This window comes from Petromyzon marinus, chromosome 59 (genome assembly GCF_048934315.1).
Source record: "Petromyzon marinus isolate PM22_M1 ecotype Great Lakes invasive population chromosome 59, UKy_Petmar_22M1.pri1.0, whole genome shotgun sequence".
Classification (NCBI taxonomy): domain Eukaryota; kingdom Metazoa; phylum Chordata; class Hyperoartia; order Petromyzontiformes; family Petromyzontidae; genus Petromyzon; species Petromyzon marinus.
In genome coordinates this window covers 1,064,967-1,082,254 of record NC_133725.1, presented here as the reverse complement: position 1 = coordinate 1,082,254, position 17,288 = coordinate 1,064,967, and the positions used below count along the sequence as shown (strand labels likewise).

Sequence of the window (17,288 nt, the reverse complement as noted above, 5' to 3'; positions counted from 1 at the left end):
ATAACCACTCCAGCCACCACTGCAACTACAAACACTGCAACCACCACCGCTACAACAATAACAACCACTCCAACAACCACCACTCCAACCACAACTGCAACTACAACGACTACAACAACCACCGCTACTACAACCACTACAACAACCACTGCAACAACCACCGCTACAACAACCACTACAGCAACAACCCCTACAACAACCACTACAAAAACAACCACTACAACCACCACTACCACAACAACTACAGCAACAACCACTATAACCACCACTACTGCCTCACCACCACTACTACTGCCCTGTGAGTGAGTGAATGAGTGAGTGAGCTGCCCTGTGAATGAGTGAGTGAGCTGCCCTGTGAGTGAGTGAATGAGTGAGCTAGTGAGTGAGTGAGCTGCCCTGTGAGTGAATGAGTGAATGAGCTGCCCTTGTAAGTGAGTGAGTGAATGAGTGAGCTGCCCTGTGAATGAGTGAGTGAGCTGCCCCTGTAAGTGAGTTAATGAGTGAGCTAGTGAGTGAGTGAATGAGCTGCCCTTGTAAGTGAGTGAGTGAATGAGTGAGCTGCCCTGTGAATGAGTGAGTGAGCTGCCCTGTGAGTGAGTGAATGAGTGAGTGAGCTGCCCCTGTAAGTGAGTGGCGAGTGAGTGAGTGAGCTGCCCCTGTGAGTGAGTGAGCTTCCCCGTGAGTGAGTGAGTGAATGAGTAAGTGAGCTACCCTATGAGTGACTGAGCTGCCCCTGTAAGTGAGTGGCGAGTGAGTGAGTGAGCTGCCCTGTGAATGAGTGAGTGAGCTTCCCCGTGAGTGAGTGAGTGAATGAGTAAGTGAGCTACCCTATGAGTGACTGAGCTGCCCCTGTAAGTGAGTGAATGAGTGAGCTGCCCTGTGAGTGGCGAGTGAGTGAGTGAGCTGCCCCTGTGAGTGAGCTGCCCTTGTAAGTGAGTGGCGAGTGAGTGAATGAGTGAGTGAGTGAGCTGCCTCGTGAGTAAGTGAGCTACCCTATGAATGAATGAGCTACCCCTGTAAGTGAGTGAGTGAATGAGTGAGCTGCCCTGTGAGTGAATGAGTGAGTGAGCTGCCCCTGTAAGTGAGTGAATGAGTGAGTGAATGAGTGAGCTGCCCTGTGAATGAGTGAGTAAGCTGCCCCTGTAAGTGAGTGAATGAATGAGTGAGCTGCCCTGTGAGTGAGTGAGTAAGTGAGCTACGCTGTGAGTGAGTGAATGAGCTGCCCCTGTAATTGAGTGAGTGAATGAGTGAGCTGCCCTGTGAGTGAATGAGTGAGTGAGCTGCCCCTGTGAGTGAGTGAGCTGCCCCTGTGAGTGAGTGAGCTGCCCTGTGAATGAGTGAGTGAGCTGCCCCTGTGAATGAGCTGCCCCTGTAAGTGAGTGAATGAGTGAGTGAATGAGTGAGCTGCCCTGTGAATGAGTGAGTGAGCTGCCCCTGTGAATGAGCTGCCCCTGTAAGTGAGTGAATGAGTGAGTGAATGAGTGAGCTGCCCTGTGAATGAGTGAGTGAGCTGTCCCTGTGAGTGAGCTGCCCCTGTAAGTGAGTGGCGAGTGAGTGAATGAGTGAGTGAATGAGCTGCCCCTGTAAGTGAGTGAATGAATGAGTGAGCTGCCCCTGTGAGTGAGTGAGCTGCCACGCGAGTGAGCGAGTGTTGAGCTGCTCACCTGGCGAACCGCGCCCCGGTCGATTCGTACCACTCGCTCGAGGCAGAGATGTCCTCATCACGGATGCTGCCATCCTGCATCCCCAGGGCATAGCGACAGAGCCCTGCACACACACACACACACCCCACACACAAAGACAAAGGTCCCCCGTTTAGCCTCGACACACTGTTGGGACAAGTGCTGTGAGCGAGGAGCAGGAGGAGCCGTACCCCTGGCACGAGGTGGTACTCGGACGGGTGTGTGGACTAATCCCCATCTGTTCCACACTCCCTTCCACCCGTGGGTGTCGAGGAGGTGCCATGCCCGAACTCTGCCAGGAGAAGGCGGTGCTCAGCAAAGCGTGGAAACTCGCGCAGCCTCGCCACCACCACTGCCTGTCTCTGTGTGGTGGTGGTAGCAGTGGTGGTGGGGGTGATGTTGGTAGCGGTGGTGATGGTAGTTGTGGTGGTGGTGGTGATGGTGGTAGCGGTGGTGGTGGGGGTGATGGTGGTAGTTGTGGTGGTGGTAGTTGTGGTGGTGGTAGTTGTGGTGGTGGTGATGGTGGTAGTTGTGGTGGTGGAGGTAACGGTGGTGGTGGAGGTGATGGTGGTGGTGGTAGTTGTGGTGATGGTGGTGGTTGTGGGGGTGATGGTGGTGGTGGTGGGGGTGATGGTGGTAGTTGTGGTGGTGGTGATGGTGGTAGTTGTGGTGGTGGAGGTAACGGTGGTGGTGGAGGTGATGGTGGTAGTTGTGGTGATGGTGGTGGTGGTTGTGGGGGTGATGGTGGTGCCGGGTAAATGGCGAGACGCAGGGACCCCCAGCCCCCCCGAGATTCCCACGCGTGTCGTGATGATCTCTAGCGGGGCCGTGATGATCACTAGCGGGGCCGTTATGATCACACACAGGGCTGTGATGATCACTAGCGGGGCCGTGATGATCGCTAGCGGGGCCGTGATGATCACTAGCGGGGCCGTGATGATCGCTAGCGGGGCCGTGATGATCGCTAGCGGGGCCGTGATGATCACTAGCGTGCCGTGATTATCACTAGCGGGGCCGTGATGATCACTAGCGGGGCCGTGATGATCACTAGCGTGCCGTGATGATCACTAGCGGGGCCGTGATGATCACTAGCGTGCCGTGATGATCACTAGCGGGGCAGTGATGATCACTAGAGGGGCCGTGATGATCACTCACGGGGCAGTGATGATCTCTAGCGGGGCCGTGATGATCACTAGCGGGGCCGTGATGATCACTAGCGTGCCGTGATGATCACTCACGGGGCAGTGATGATCACTAGAGGGGCCGTGATGATCACTCACGGGGCAGTGATGATCTCTAGCGGGGCCGTGATGATCACTAGCGGGGCAGTGATGATCACTAGCGGGGCTGTGATGATCACTCACGGGGCAGTGATGATCACTAGCGGGGCAGTGATGATCACTAGCGGGGCCGTGATGATCACTAGCGGGGCAGTGATGATCACTCACGGGGCAGTGATGATCACTAGCGGGGCCGTGATGATCACTAGCGGGGCCGTGATGATCACTAGAGGGGCCGTGATGATCACTAGCGTGCCGTGATGATCACTAGCGGGGCAGTGATGATCACTAGCGGGGCCGTGATGATCTCTAGCGTGCCGTGATGATCTCTAGCGGGGCCGTGATGATCACTAGCGGGGCCGTGATGATCGCTAGTGGGGCCGTGATGATCACTAGCGGGGCCGTGATGATCACTAGCGGGGCCGTGGCGGTGCTCCTGAGCACTCAGACAAAGTCGACAGAGAGAAGAGAGAGGGGAGAGAGAGAGGGGGCGCCAACTCGCGCAGCAGCGCCCCACTCACTCGTGACATCGCCCTGCCGGGCCCACACCGGCACGGTGCGTCTGTGTGTGTGTGTCTGTGTGTCTGTGTGTGTGTGTCTGTGTGTGTGTGTCTGTGTGTGTGTCTGTGTGTGTGTCTGTGTGTGTCTGTGTGTGTGTCTCTGTGTGTGTGTGTGTGTGTGTGTCTGTGTGTGTGTCTGTGTGTAAATTCAGAACTTCTTTCGCACTGTCCTCAGGTCAGCCTCCGGGTCAGCCTCACCGATGTCCACCTGGGCGACCAGCGTGGACGGGAGGAGCAGCAGCAGCAGCAGCACGGCCACGTGCAGCGGGGTACACATGTGGTGGCTCCTGGCGTCTCGACCTGCACACAAAGACAAAGGGTCCCCCCGCCCCGTATAGCCTTAGCAGACTGTTGGGGCAAGTGCTATTAGCGAGCGCCGGGGCGGGTTGGCCGGCGACGGCGCCTGGACCGCCTTTGTCTCCCCTCGTGGCGACGCTTGCCACACAACGCGGGACCGGTTCAGATATCGTCGCCGGTGTTGGGTCGTCGGCGCTAACCGCAGCGCCACCGCTCCCCCACTCGCCCCACATTACGCACGGGGACACTCCGTCGGTGACAAGTTACACGAGCGGCGCCCCCCCCCCCCCCCCATTGTCGAGCTGACGTCTAAACGCGCTTCACCGGGGCGGTTCGTGACGCAGCGGCGCTAAGCGCTGCGCCACCGCTCCTCCGCAGCCCACCCTGCAGCACAGGGAGGAGGGGGTTGGACAGAACGCACGAAGCTCCACTCGCAGAGCGACGCACCGAGTCGGGAGTCGAACCCACGTCCGCCTCTTATCTGTGACATAGACTCAACACTGCCCATAGACTCAACACTGCCCATAGACTCAACACTGCCCATAGACTCAACACTACCCACAGACTCAACACTGCCCATAGACTCAAAACTACCCATAGACTCAACACTACCCATAGACTCAACACTGCCCATAGACTCAACACTACCCATAGACTCAACACTACCCATAGACTCAACACTGCCCATAGACTCAACACTGCCCATAGACTCAACACTACCCATAGACTCAACACTGCCCATAGACTCAACACTGCCCATAGACTCAACACTGCCCATAGACTCAACACTGCCCATAGACTCAACACTACCCATAGACTCAACACTACCCATAGACTCAACACTGCCCATAGACTCAACACTGCCCATAGACTCAAAACTACCCATAGACTCAACACTACCCATAGACTCAACACTGCCCATAGACTCAACACTGTCCATAGACTCAACACAGCCCATAGACTCAACACTACCCATAGACTCAACACTGCCCATAGACTCAACACTGTCCATAGACTCAACACAGCCCATAGACTCAACACTACCCATAGACTCAACACTGCCCATAGACTCAACACTGCCCATAGACTCAACACTGCCCATAGACTCAAAACTACCCATAGACTCAACACTACCCATAGACTCAACACTGCCCATAGACTCAACACTGTCCATAGACTCAACACTACCCATAGACTCAACACTACCCATAGACTCAACACAGCCCATAGACTCAACACTACCCATAGACTCAACACTGCCCATAGACTCAACACTACCCATAGACTCAACACTACCCATAGACTCAACACTGCCCATAGACTCAACACTGCCCATAGACTCAACACTACCCATAGACTCAACACTGCCCATAGACTCAACACTGCCCATAGACTCAACACTGCCCATAGACTCAACACTGCCCATAGACTCAACACTACCCATAGACTCAACACTACCCATAGACTCAACACTGCCCATAGACTCAACACTGCCCATAGACTCAAAACTACCCATAGACTCAACACTACCCATAGACTCAACACTGCCCATAGACTCAACACTGTCCATAGACTCAACACAGCCCATAGACTCAACACTACCCATAGACTCAACACTGCCCATAGACTCAACACTGTCCATAGACTCAACACAGCCCATAGACTCAACACTACCCATAGACTCAACACTGCCCATAGACTCAACACTGCCCATAGACTCAACACTGCCCATAGACTCAAAACTACCCATAGACTCAACACTACCCATAGACTCAACACTGCCCATAGACTCAACACTGTCCATAGACTCAACACTACCCATAGACTCAACACTACCCATAGACTCAACACTGCCCATAGACTCAACACTGCCCATAGACTCAACACTGCAGCAACAGCAGCGACATCGGCGGTGTTGTTATGCTGCTGCTGCACCGGTGGCGTGTTGTTATGCTGCTGCACAAGTGGTGCGTTGTTGTAATGCTGCTGCACTGGTGGTATTGTTATGCTGCTGCTGCTGCACTAGTGGTGTGTTGTTGTTATGCTGCTGCACTAGTGGTGCGTTGTTGTTATGCTGCTGCACCGGTGGTGTGTTGTTATGCTGCTGCACTAGTAGTGTGTTGTTGTTATGCTGCTGCACTAGTGGTGTGTTGTTATGCTGCTGCACTAATGGCGTGTTGTTGTTATCCTGCTGCACTAGTGGGGTGTTGTTGTTATGCTGCTGCACTGGTGGTGTGTTGTTATGCTGCTGCACCACTGGTGGTGTGTTGTTGTTATGCTGCTGCACTGGTGGTGTGTTGTTATGCTGCTGCTCCACTAGTGGTGTGTTGTTGTTATGCTGCTGCACCAGTGGTGTGTTGTTATGCTGCTGCACTAGCGGTGTGTTGTTGTTAAGCTGCTGCACAAGTGGTGTGTTGTTGTTATGCTGCTGCACTGGTGGTGTGTTGTTATGCTGCTGCACTGGTGGTGTGTTGTTGTTATGCTGCTGCACTGGTGGTGTGTTGTTGTTATGCTGTTCAACTAGTGGTGTGTTGTTGTTACGCTGCTGCACTAGTGGTGTGTTGTTGTTATGCTGCTGCACTAGTGGTGTGTTGTTGTTATGCTGCTGTTCAACTAGTGGTGTGTTGTTGTTATGCTGCTGCACTGGTGGTGTGTTATAATGCTGCTGCACTAGTGGTGTGCTGTTGTTATGCTGCTCCACTAGTGGTGTGTTGTTGTTATGCTGCTGCACTAGTAGTGTGTTGTTGTTATGCTGCTGCACTGGTGGTGTGTTGTTGTTATGCTGTTCAACTAGTGGTGTGTTGTTGTTACGCTGCTGCACTAGTGGTGTGTTGTTGTTATGCTGCTGCACTAGTGGTGTGTTGTTGTTATGCTGCTGCTCAACTAGTGGGGTGTTGTTGTTATGCTGCTGCACTAGTGGTGTGTTGTTGTTATGCTGCTGCACTGGTGGTGTGTTGTTGTTATGCTGTTCAACTAGTGGTGTGTTGTTGTTATGCTGCTGCACTAGTGGTGTGTTGTTGTTATGCTGCTCCACTGGTAATGTGTTGTTATGCTGCTGCACTAGTGGTGTGTTGTTGTTATGCTGCTGCACTAGTGGTGTGTTATTGTTATGCTGCTGCACTAGTGGTGTGTTGTTGTTATGCTGCTGCACTAGTGGTGTGTTGTTGTTATGCTGCTGCACTAGCGGTGTGTTGTTATGCTGCTGCACTAGTGGTGTGCTGTTGTTATGCTGCTCCACTAGTGGTGTGTTGTTGTTATGCTGCTGCACTAGTGGTGTGTTGTTGTTATGCTGCTGCACTAGTGGTGTGTTGTTGTTATGCTGCTGCACTAGTGGTGTGTTGTTGTTATGCTGCTGCTCCACTAGTGGTGTGTTGTTGTTATGCTGCTCCACTAGTGGTGTGTTGTTGTTATGCTGCTGCACTAGTGGTGTGTTGTTATGCTGCTGCACTAGTGGTGTGTTGTTATGCTGCTGCACTAGTGGTGTGTTGTTGTTATGCTGCTCCACTAGTGGTGTGTTGTTGTTATGCTGCTGCACTAGTGGTTTGTTCTTGTTATGCTGCTGCTGCACTAGTGGTGTGTTGTTATGCTGCTGCACTAGTGGAGTGTTGTTGTTATGCTGCTGCACTAGTGGTGTGTTGTTGTTATGCTGCTGCACTAGTGGTGTGTTGTTGTTATGCTGCTGCACTAGTCGAGTGTTGTTGTTATGCTGCTGTTCAACTAGTGGTGTGTTGTTGTTATGCTGCTGCACTAGTCGAGTGTTGTTGTTATGCTGCTGCTCCACTAGTGGTGTGTTGTTGTTATGCTGCTGCACTAGTCGAGTGTTGTTGTTATGCTGCTGCACTGGTGGTGTGTTGTTGTTATGCTGCTGCAAGAGTGGTGTGTTGTTGTTATGCTGCTGCATGTGTGGGGCACCGCCACGTGCACGTCATACACGAAGCAGGCGGCGACGTCCCCGCGGGGGCTGAACGGGGGGCTAAGCGGGGGCTGAGCGGGGGGCTAAGTGGGGGCTGAGCGGGGGGCTAAGCGGGGGGCTAAGCGGGGGCTGTGCGGGGGGCTAAGTGGGGGGCTAAGCGGGGGGCTAAGCGGGGGCTGAGCGGGGGGCTAAGCGGGGGCTGAGCGGGGGGCTGAGCGGGGGGCTGAGTGGGGGGCTGAGCGGGGGGCCGAGTGGGGGGCCGAGCGGGGGGCCGAGCGGGGGGCAGAGCCGGGGCCTAGCGGGGGCTGAGCGGGGGGCTGAGCGGGGGCTGAGCGGGGGCTAAGCGGGGGGCTAAGCGGGGGGCTAAGCGGGGGGCTGAGTGGGGGATGAGCGGGGGTCTCCTTCTCCTCCCTCCCACCCGGATGTCCCTGCGAGCCCTGGGGATGTCAGCGGCAGGAATTCGAGGAATTTCCCTCCACCACCGGGACAGCAGAACCACGGTGGTGGTCCGTGGGTAGTAGCACCGCGGTGGCTCTGAGATGTTGACTACCTCGCCTGGTGTACAGGAGGTCGTGGGTTCGATCCCGACCCTGACGCCTGCTGCTGTATATTTGGAGTTTGCGTGTCTCTCTCTCTCATCATCATCACGGTGGCTAGGAGATGTTGACTACCTCGCCAGGTGTACAGGAGGTCGTGGGTTCAATCCCGACCCTGACGCCTGCTGCTGTATATTTGGAGTTTGCGTGTCTCTCTCTCCGAGGTCGCGTGGATATTTCCCCTCCACATGTCGAATCGGCGTCACGCGTTTCGAGTGTCTGGCCGCTGCTGTAAATTCCCACGTGGTGATGACGATGATCAGCCGCCAAGCGTTCACCTGTGATGGGCATGCCGCTTCTGTTGAAGAGTTACGTAGCTCAGTGGAGCCTCACCTGCTATGATTGTATGTTTATTGGTTTTTATTAGTTTAGTTTAGAATCACGTATTCACACGGAGCTCCCCATTTGCCCCCCCCCCACCCCCCCCCCCCCCCACGAGATTCGTTTCGCCCAGAAAAACAGTCTCACCGAGTCTCACGACTGCCTTCCCGGCAGCGTCATACCAAGTAACCGCGATACGGGAGGGAGGGGGGGTAAGCACTTGCCCCTACAGTCTGTAACAGGCTACACGGGGGATCTTTGTCTCTTTTTTGTGCGTCTGTGTGTGTGTGTTTGTGTGTCTCTATGTGTGTGTCTGTGTGTGTGTGTCTGTGTCCGGCAAAACAACCCCCTACCTCCTCGCGGTGCCGGATGGGCAACTCTGTTGTGGACAGTGCTGTGGGGGGAGGTCCAATTTTGATTGGCTCCTCCCCTCATGGCATATGTGTCCACCACAGGGGCTAAACGGGGGCTCTGGACGGGTGCGAGGGGCTGGTAACCCCTCCACCTTCAATTAATTACCACGAAACCACGAGTTAAACTGAAATATGTAACTAATAAGCTTGTGCCGGAGGCCCCGGGGGGACCAGGTGTCTATGACGTCTCCTGGCCAATCCCCAATTGGCGGAGCCAGGAGATTGAATATCTCCCCTCGGGGCTCCTCCAGAAACAACAAAAAGCCACTACGGGTGGCCACGTGGAATGTTCGAACGCTCACTGCGGAGGAGAGGCTGCCACTCCTCTGTCGGGAGCTGGACCGGTACCGCCTGGATCTGTGTGGCATTCAGGAGGTCCGGTGGACCGGCTCTGGCTCCTGCCACCATGAGGGGTGGACAGTCATCTACTCGTGGCAGCAGACTGCCAAACAACAGGGTGTGGCTCTTCTTTTGAACAAAAGAATGAAGGGGCGTGGGAGCGTGGCGGTGAGGTGTGGGAAGCTGTAAGTCCCAGGCTACTTTGGGCTCGCCTTCCCATCAACCGGAGGCGAGGAATGGTGGTCGTGGTTACTTATGCCCCTACCGAAGATGAACATCCGTGGAGGGATGCAGGCAAAGCCGATGAGTCAGATGCCTTCTATGACCTCCTGTAACAGGTGCTGGCTAAAGTGGCCCCTCGGGATAGAGTTATCATGTTGGGTGACTTCAATGCCCGAGTTGGTCATGATACTGGCACCTGGTCTGGAGTGATTGGAGGGCATGGGCCAGATCAGCTCAATAACAACGGTAGGAGGCTGCTAGATTGTTGTGCAGCCCATGGGCTTGTAATTACCAACACGCTGTTCCGGCATCGGCGCATCCACACAACATCATGGATGCATGCCGGGTCCAAGCAAGAACATCTGCTGGACTACATAGTGACGGACCAGCGGATGCGAGCCCATGTCCTTGACACCAGGACCTACCGTGGAGCTGATCTGCCCTCTGACCATCGACTAGTCATCTGTAAGATGCGCCTGCCATTCTTCCACTCCGGTGGTGGGTGTACACCCAGGACCCCATTCCAACCATAAGTGGCCTGGTCTCAGTTATCTGATGAAAGTTGCAAGCGAGAATTTCATCATCGCTTGCAGCTGGGATTGGCATCGTCCCCTACTCCTCCTGATGTCGAGGGTAAATGGGCGAGGTTTAGGACTGTGACTCATGCAGTTGCAATGGCTGGTTTGGGTATGCTGTCCAGACCCCTTCAGAGACTCTGGCTGACAGAGGAGGTGTTCAGGATGGTTGAGAAAAAGCGACAGGCCCACTGTCATCGGCTACAGAATCCCACGTCAGAGAATGAGGAGGCTTACCGCAGCCTTCGCTCGGAGGTTCGGAGAGCCGTGAGGCGCTGCAAGGATGGGTGGTGGTCGCGGGTTGCTGAGGAGATGGAGTCTGCCTCAGTGGCCCGTGATCACAAATCTCTATTTAACTCCATCAAAAAAGTAATATGCAGCGCCACACCTATTACCATCATTAGGGGAAAAAACGGTGACCCAATCTCCGACCCCCAGGAACAGGTTTGCAGATTTGCTGAGCATTTCTTTGAGGTCCTGGGGGAGGGAAAATCCCTCAGCCAGGAAAACATCGTGGCACAAAGTGAGGATGACCCTGCTGAGGCTGCGGTGCCTCAAATATTGGAAGAAGTCACCCCCTGTGAGTGGCTGGCTGAGGTGCCATCTGTTGAGGAAGTACTGAAGGCGATCCGGAGTCTGAGACCAGGAAAGGCAGCGGGCAGAGATGATCTCCCAAGCGAAATGCTGAGGGAGGGCGGCGTTTGTGCACAGACTGCCCTATATGACATCATAACAACAGTCTGGACCACTGGACGGGTTCCGCAGGATTGTAAGGATGCCCTGGTGGTCCCCCTTTTTAAGAAGGGGGACCGCACAGACTGTAACAACTACAGGGGCATCTCACTCCTCAGTGTGCCGGGAAAGGTCCTGGCAAGGATTATTCAGCATCGCCTTGCCAAGCACGCTGAGGAGAGGCTTGCGGAGCCCCAATGCGGTTTCAGGAAAGGGCGGTCCTGCACAGATGCCATATTTTCTGTCCGTCTGCTACAGTGGAGGTGTAGGGAATTCCAACAAGACCTACATCTCTGCTTTATTGGCCTGGTCAAGGCCTATGATACCATCAGTAGGCCTGGGCTCTGGGTCGTTCTTCGTGCTTTTGGAGTACCTGACCCTCTGCTCACGATCATTAAGGACCTTCATGATGGTGAGCGGGCCCGGGTAAAACTACGTGGCCGGGAGTCAGAGCCATTCCCTGTACACCTTGGGGTGCGACAGGGATGTCCTGTGGCTCCCACATTATTTAACATCTATTTTGATCACGTAGTTCGTGAAGCCTTCAATAGCTGTACCGGGGGAATCTCCATATGGTACAGATATAATGGGAGGCTAATCGATGCCTGGGTGCGGTCAAGGGATGGCTCCCTATTGCTCAACCACGTTATGTATGCTGATGATTTGGTAATAGCTGCTCAGTCAGAGGAGGAGTTGGAGACGCTGCTGCTGAGACTGGAGCGTGCCACTAAGAGGTGGGGCCTTACCATCAGCCCCACCAAAACTAAGCACCTGCCTGGGTATTTTGTACCATCGGACACTCCACCCCCACAACTCCCAATCGGTGATGGGGCATGTGTGGAGAGAGTGGAGAGTTTCCCATACCTGGGCAGTGTGCTTATGACTGGCTCCAGTTTAACAGCAGAGGTCTCACTCTGAATCAGTCGAGCGGCAATATCTTTTCATCGGTTGTGTAACGCTGTGTGGAAGCTACCTGGTCTGTCGCTCCGCACTAAGCTTCAGGTCTTCTCGGCCACGGTCATTCCCTCCCTTCTCTACGCTTGCGAAACGTGGACCCCCCTAATGGAACATCTTCGCCGGTTAGAAACATTTAGGCTGGCCTGCCTACGATCCATCCTGGGTTTAACCAGACTAAATTGTGTGAGGAGCTCACAAATCCTTGAAAGATCTGGGCAAGGTCCCATCGGTGAGCTCCTCCGGCGGGCAAGGCTGCGATGGCTGGGTCATGTAGCCCGCATGCCCAGCCACCGCATGCCGAAACAGCTTTTGTTTGGCCGGATTGAGGGGGCTCAGCGGGCGCGGCACGGGCTAGAGAAGAGATGGAGTGATGTGGTACAGGAGGACGTGGAGCTGAGTGGACTTGCCGATGACTGGTACCAGCGGTGTCAAGATCGGCCTCTGTGGAGGAGGCTCGTGAAGGATGCTACTGGGCAGTTGGAGGCAGTCGCCCTCCAACAACAACGGAGGGCGGAGGAGCGACGCTCAGAACAACGAGCGGAGCGCCGGGTGGCTAAAGCACAGCAGGTTGGCACAGTAGGGGGCACAGGTGGTGCATCAGCCAGTCATCTCAGTCAGTCGACCCGTGGCACCTGGGTCTGCCCAGTGACCTCCTGCCAGCGGGCGTTCGACACTTCACGTGGCCTCACGGTGCACATAGCCTGGCACAAGCGTCGTGGTGACGTCACCGCCACTTAGTGGCGAATGGCGGTTGTTGTTGTGTGTCTCTGTGTGTGTCTGTGTGTGTGTGTCTGTGTGCTCTGTGTGTGTGTCTCTGTGTGTGTGAGTCTCTGTGTGTGTGTCTGTGTGTGTGTCTGTGTGTGTCTGTGTGTGTCTCTGTGTGTCTGTGTGTGTGTCTGTGTGTGTGTCTCTGTGTGTGTGTGTCTGTGTGTGTGTCTGTGTGTGTGTCTGTGTGTGTGTCTGTGTGTGTGTGTGTGTCTGTGTGTGTCTGTGTGTGTCTCTGTGTGTGTCTGTGTGTGTGTCTGTGTGTGTCTCTGTGTGTCTGTCTGTGTGTGTGTCTGTGTGTCTCTGTGTGTGTGTCTGTGTGTCTGTGTGTCTCTGTGTGTGTCTCTGTGTGTGTGTGTCTGTGTGTGTCTGTGTCTGTGTGTGTGTCTGTGTGTGTGTCTGTGTGTGTGTCTCTGTGTGTGTCTGTGTGTGTGTCTGTGTGTGTGTGTTTGTGTGTGTGTGTCTGTGTGTGTGTCTGTGTGTGTGTCTCTGTGTCTGTGTGTGTCTGTGTGTGTGTCTGTGTGTTTGTGTGTGCGTCTCGCTGCACGTGGCTGTTCGTCTTGGCTCTCGGAAGAATGCAGCGGCTCATCGACTCAAGGCTACAGCGGAGCCCCCAGGGGATGGGGGGGGCGAGGTGGGGGGGGGCGAGGTGGGGGGGGGCCTCACAGCTGCGAGGAGGAGGCTCAGCAGCAGCAGCGTCGCGTGTGCACAGCTGACGCCCCCCCCCCCCACAATCAACTCTACAACCACACAGCCCTAGCCCCACACACCACAGGGAACAATCACATCACCACCACCCCCACACACACCACCACACTACCACACACCACCACCACACACCACCAACACACACCACCACCACACTACCATACACAACCACCACCACACACCACCACCACACACACCACCACCACCACCACCACACATACACCACACACACACACCACACACACACACACCACACACACCACACACACACACATCCTCCTCTAACTCTGTGGGATCCCGGCAGAGGCTTCGCAACGCCTCTAAAGCAAAGACAAAGATACCCCCCACCCCCGTGTAGCCTCTAACAGGCTGCTGGGGCAAGTGCTGTTCGCGAGCATCAGCAGCGCCTACGAAGGACGGAACGCACGGGACACGATGGGTGGGTGAAGTGGTTGGTTGGCCAGCACCACGCCCGACCGCCTTTGTCTCTCCCCCCCCCCCCCTCATCCCCAGTAGTGCGACTGTAGCCACCCAAGCTGCGGACCGCTGGGTCGGACCCCCTGAAGTGGTCCGCGCTCCTTCAGCGGAGGAGGAGGAAGAAGAGCGACACGACGCGAACTCTCTCTGCTGAGAACTCTCTCTGCTGAGAACTCTCTCTCTCTCTGCTGAGAACTCTCTCCTCTCTCTCTCTCTGCTGAGAACTCTCTCCTCTCTCTCTCTGCTGAGAACTCTCTCTCTCTCTCTGCTGAGAACTCTCTCTCTCTCTGCTGAGAACTCTCTCTCTCTCTCTGCTGAGAACTCTCTCTCTCTGCTGAGAACTCTCTCTCTCTCTCTGCTGAGAACTCTCTCTCTCTCTGCTGAGAACTCTCTCTCTCTCTCTGCTGAGAACTCTCTCCTCTCTCTCTCTCTGCTGAGAACTCTCTCTCTCTCTGCTGAGAACTCTCTCTCTCTCTGCTGAGAACTCTCTCCTCTCTCTCTCTGCTGAGAACTCTCTCCTCTCTCTCTCTGCTGAGAACTCTCTCTCTCTCTCTGCTGAGAACTCTCTCTCTCTGCTGAGAACTCTCTCTCTGCTGAGAACTCTCTCCTCTCTCTCTCTCTGCTGAGAACTCTCTCTCTCTCTCTGCTGAGAACTCTCTCCCTCTGCTGAGAACTCTCTCTCTCTCTCTGCTGAGAACTCTCTCTCTGCTGAGAACTCTCTCTGTGCTGAGAACTCTCTCTCTCTGCTGAGAACTCTCTCTGTGCTGAGAACTCTCTCTCTCTCTCTGCTGAGTTCTCTCTCTGCTGAGAACTCTCTCTCTCTCTGCTGAGAACTCTCTCTGCTGAGAACTCTCTCTGCTGAGAACTCTCTCTCTCTCTGCTGAGAACTCTCTCTGCTGAGAACTCTCTCTGCTGAGAACTCTCTCTCTGCTGAGAACTCTCTCTCTCTGCTGAGAACTCTCTCTGCTGAGAACTCTCTCTCTCTCTCTCTGCTGAGAACTCTCTCTGCTGAGAACTCTCTCTCTCTCTGCTGAGAACTCTCTCTCTCTGCTGAGAACTCTCTCTCTGCTGAGAACCCTCTCCTCTCTCTCTGCTGAGAACTCTCTCTCTCTCTCTCTGCTGAGAACTCTCTCTCTCTGCTGAGAACTCTCTCTCTGCTGAGAACTCTCTCTCTGCTGAGAACTCTCTCTCTCTCTGCTGAGAACTCTCTCTCTCTGCTGAGAACTCTCTCTCTCTCTCTCTGCTGAGAACTCTCTCTCTCTGCTGAGAACTCTCTCCTCTCTCTCTCTCTGCTGAGAACTCTCTCTCTCTGCTGAGAACTCTCTCCTCTCTCTCTCTCTGCTGAGAACTCTCTCTCTCTGCTGAGAACTCTCTCTCTCTGCTGAGAACTCTCTCCTCTCTCTCTCTGCTGAGAACTCTCTCTCTCTGCTGAGAACTCTCTCTGTGCTGAGAACCCTCTCCTCTCTCTCTCTGCTGAGAACTCTCTCCTCTCTCCCTCTGCTGAGAACTCTCTCCTCTCTCTCTCTGCTGAGAACTCTCTCTCTCTCTCTCTGCTGAGAACTCTCTCTCTGCTGAGAACTCTCTCTCTCTGCTGAGAACCCTCTCCTCTCTCTCTGCTGAGAACTCTCTCTCTGCTGAGAACTCTCTCTCTCTGCTGAGAACTCTCTCCTCTCTCTCTCTCTGCTGAGAACTCTCTCTCTCTGCTGAGAACTCTCTCCTCTCTCTCTCTGCTGAGAACTCTCTCTCTCTCTCTGCTGAGAACTCTCTCTCTCTGCTGAGAACTCTCTCTCTGCTGAGAACCCTCTCCTCTCTCTCTGCTGAGAACTCTCTCCTCTCTCTCTCTGCTGAGAACTCTCTCTCTGCTGAGAACTCTCTCTCTCTCTGCTGAGAACTCTCTCTCTGCTGAGAACCCTCTCCTCTCTCTCTGCTGAGAACTCTCTCTCTGCTGAGAACTCTCTCTCTCTGCTGAGAACTCTCTCCTCTCTCTCTCTCTGCTGAAAACTCTCTCTCTCTGCTGAGAACTCTCTCCTCTCTCTCTCTGCTGAGAAGTCTCTCTCTCTCTGCTGAGAACTCTCTCTCTCTGCTGAGAACTCTCTCTCTGCTGAGAACCCTCTCTCTCTCTGCTGAGAACTCTCTCTCTGCTGAGAACTCTCTCTCTGCTGAGAACTCTCTCTCTCTGCTGAGAACTCTCTCTCTCTCTGCTGAGAACTCTCTCTCTCTGCTGAGAACTCTCTCTCTCTCTGCTGAGAACCCTCTCCTCTCTCTCTGCTGAGAACTCTCGCTCTGCTGAGAACTCTCTCTCTCTGCTGAGAACTTTCTCCTCTCTCTCCCTCTGCTGAGAACTCTCTCCTCTCTCCCTCTGCTGAGAACTCTCTCCTCTCTCTCTCTGCTGAGAACTCTCTCTCTCTCTCTCTGCTGAGAACCCTCTCCTCTCTCTCTGCTGAGAACTCTCTCTCTGCTGAGAACTCTCTCTCTCTGCTGAGAACTCTCTCCTCTCTCTCTCTCTCTGCTGAGAACTCTCTCCTCTCTCCCTCTGCTGAGAACTCTCTCCTCTCTCTCTCTGCTGAGAACTCTCTCTCTCTCTCTGCTGAGAACTCTCTCTCTGCTGAGAACTCTCTCTCTCTGCTGAGAACTCTCTCCTCTCTCTCTCTGCTGAGAACTCTCTCTCTCTGCTGAGAACTCTCTCCTCTCTCCCTCTGCTGAGAACTCTCTCTGCTGAGAACTCTCTCCTCTCTCTCTGCTGAGAACTCTCTCTCTCTCTCTGCTGATAACTCTCTCCTCTCTCTCTGCTGAGAACTCTCTCCTCTCTCTCTCTGCTGAGAACTCTCTCTCTCTCTGCTGAGAACTCTCTCTCTCTCTGCTGAGAACTCTCTCTCTCTGCTGAGAACTCTCTCTGCTGAGAACTCTCTCCTCTCTCCCTCTGCTGAGAACTCTCTCTCTCTGCTGAGAACTCTCTCCTCTCTCTCTCTGCTGAGAACTCTCTCCTTTCTCTCTGCTGAGAACTCTCTCCTCTCTCTCTGCTGAGAACTCTCTCTCTCTCTGCTGAGAACTCTCTCCTCTCTCTCTCTGCTGAGAACTCTCTCCTCTCTCTGCTGAGAACTCTCTCCTCTCTCTCTCTCTCTGCTGAGAACTCTCTCTCTCTGCTGAGAACTCTCTCCTCTCTCTCTCTGCTGAGAACTCTCTCCTCTCTCTGCTGAGAACTCTCTCCTCTCTCTCTCTCTGCTGAGAACTCTCTCCTCTCTCTCTGCTGAGAACTCTCTCCTCTCTCTCTGCTGAGAACTCTCTCTCTCTCTGCTGAGAACTCTCTCCTCTCTCTCTCTGCTGAGAACTCTCTCTCTCTCTGCTGAGAACTCTCTCTCTCTCTCTGCTGAGAACTCTCTCTCTGCTGAGAACTCTCTCTCTGCTGATAACTCTCTCCTCTCTCTCTCTGCTGAGAACTCTCTCTCTCTGC

The 17,288-nt window shown here is 54.3% G+C and overlaps 1 protein-coding gene across 3 annotated transcripts in view; it reads right to left on the bottom strand.

Annotated features, from left to right (window-relative positions):
* The window catches only part of LOC116955308 (discoidin domain-containing receptor 2-like), a 124,022-nt gene that overhangs the window by 37,675 nt on the left and 69,059 nt on the right, over nt 1–17,288 (bottom strand). For all 3 annotated transcript variants that reach the window (XM_076052980.1, XM_032976321.2, XM_076052979.1), the window contains 2 exons: nt 3,721–3,822; nt 1,665–1,767 (listed from right to left, as the gene is read on the bottom strand). In XM_076052980.1, the coding sequence (XP_075909095.1) occupies nt 1,665–1,767; nt 3,721–3,799 (182 nt within the window). In that variant the 5' untranslated portion in view covers nt 3,800–3,822. The remainder of the gene's footprint in view (nt 1–1,664; nt 1,768–3,720; nt 3,823–17,288) is intronic.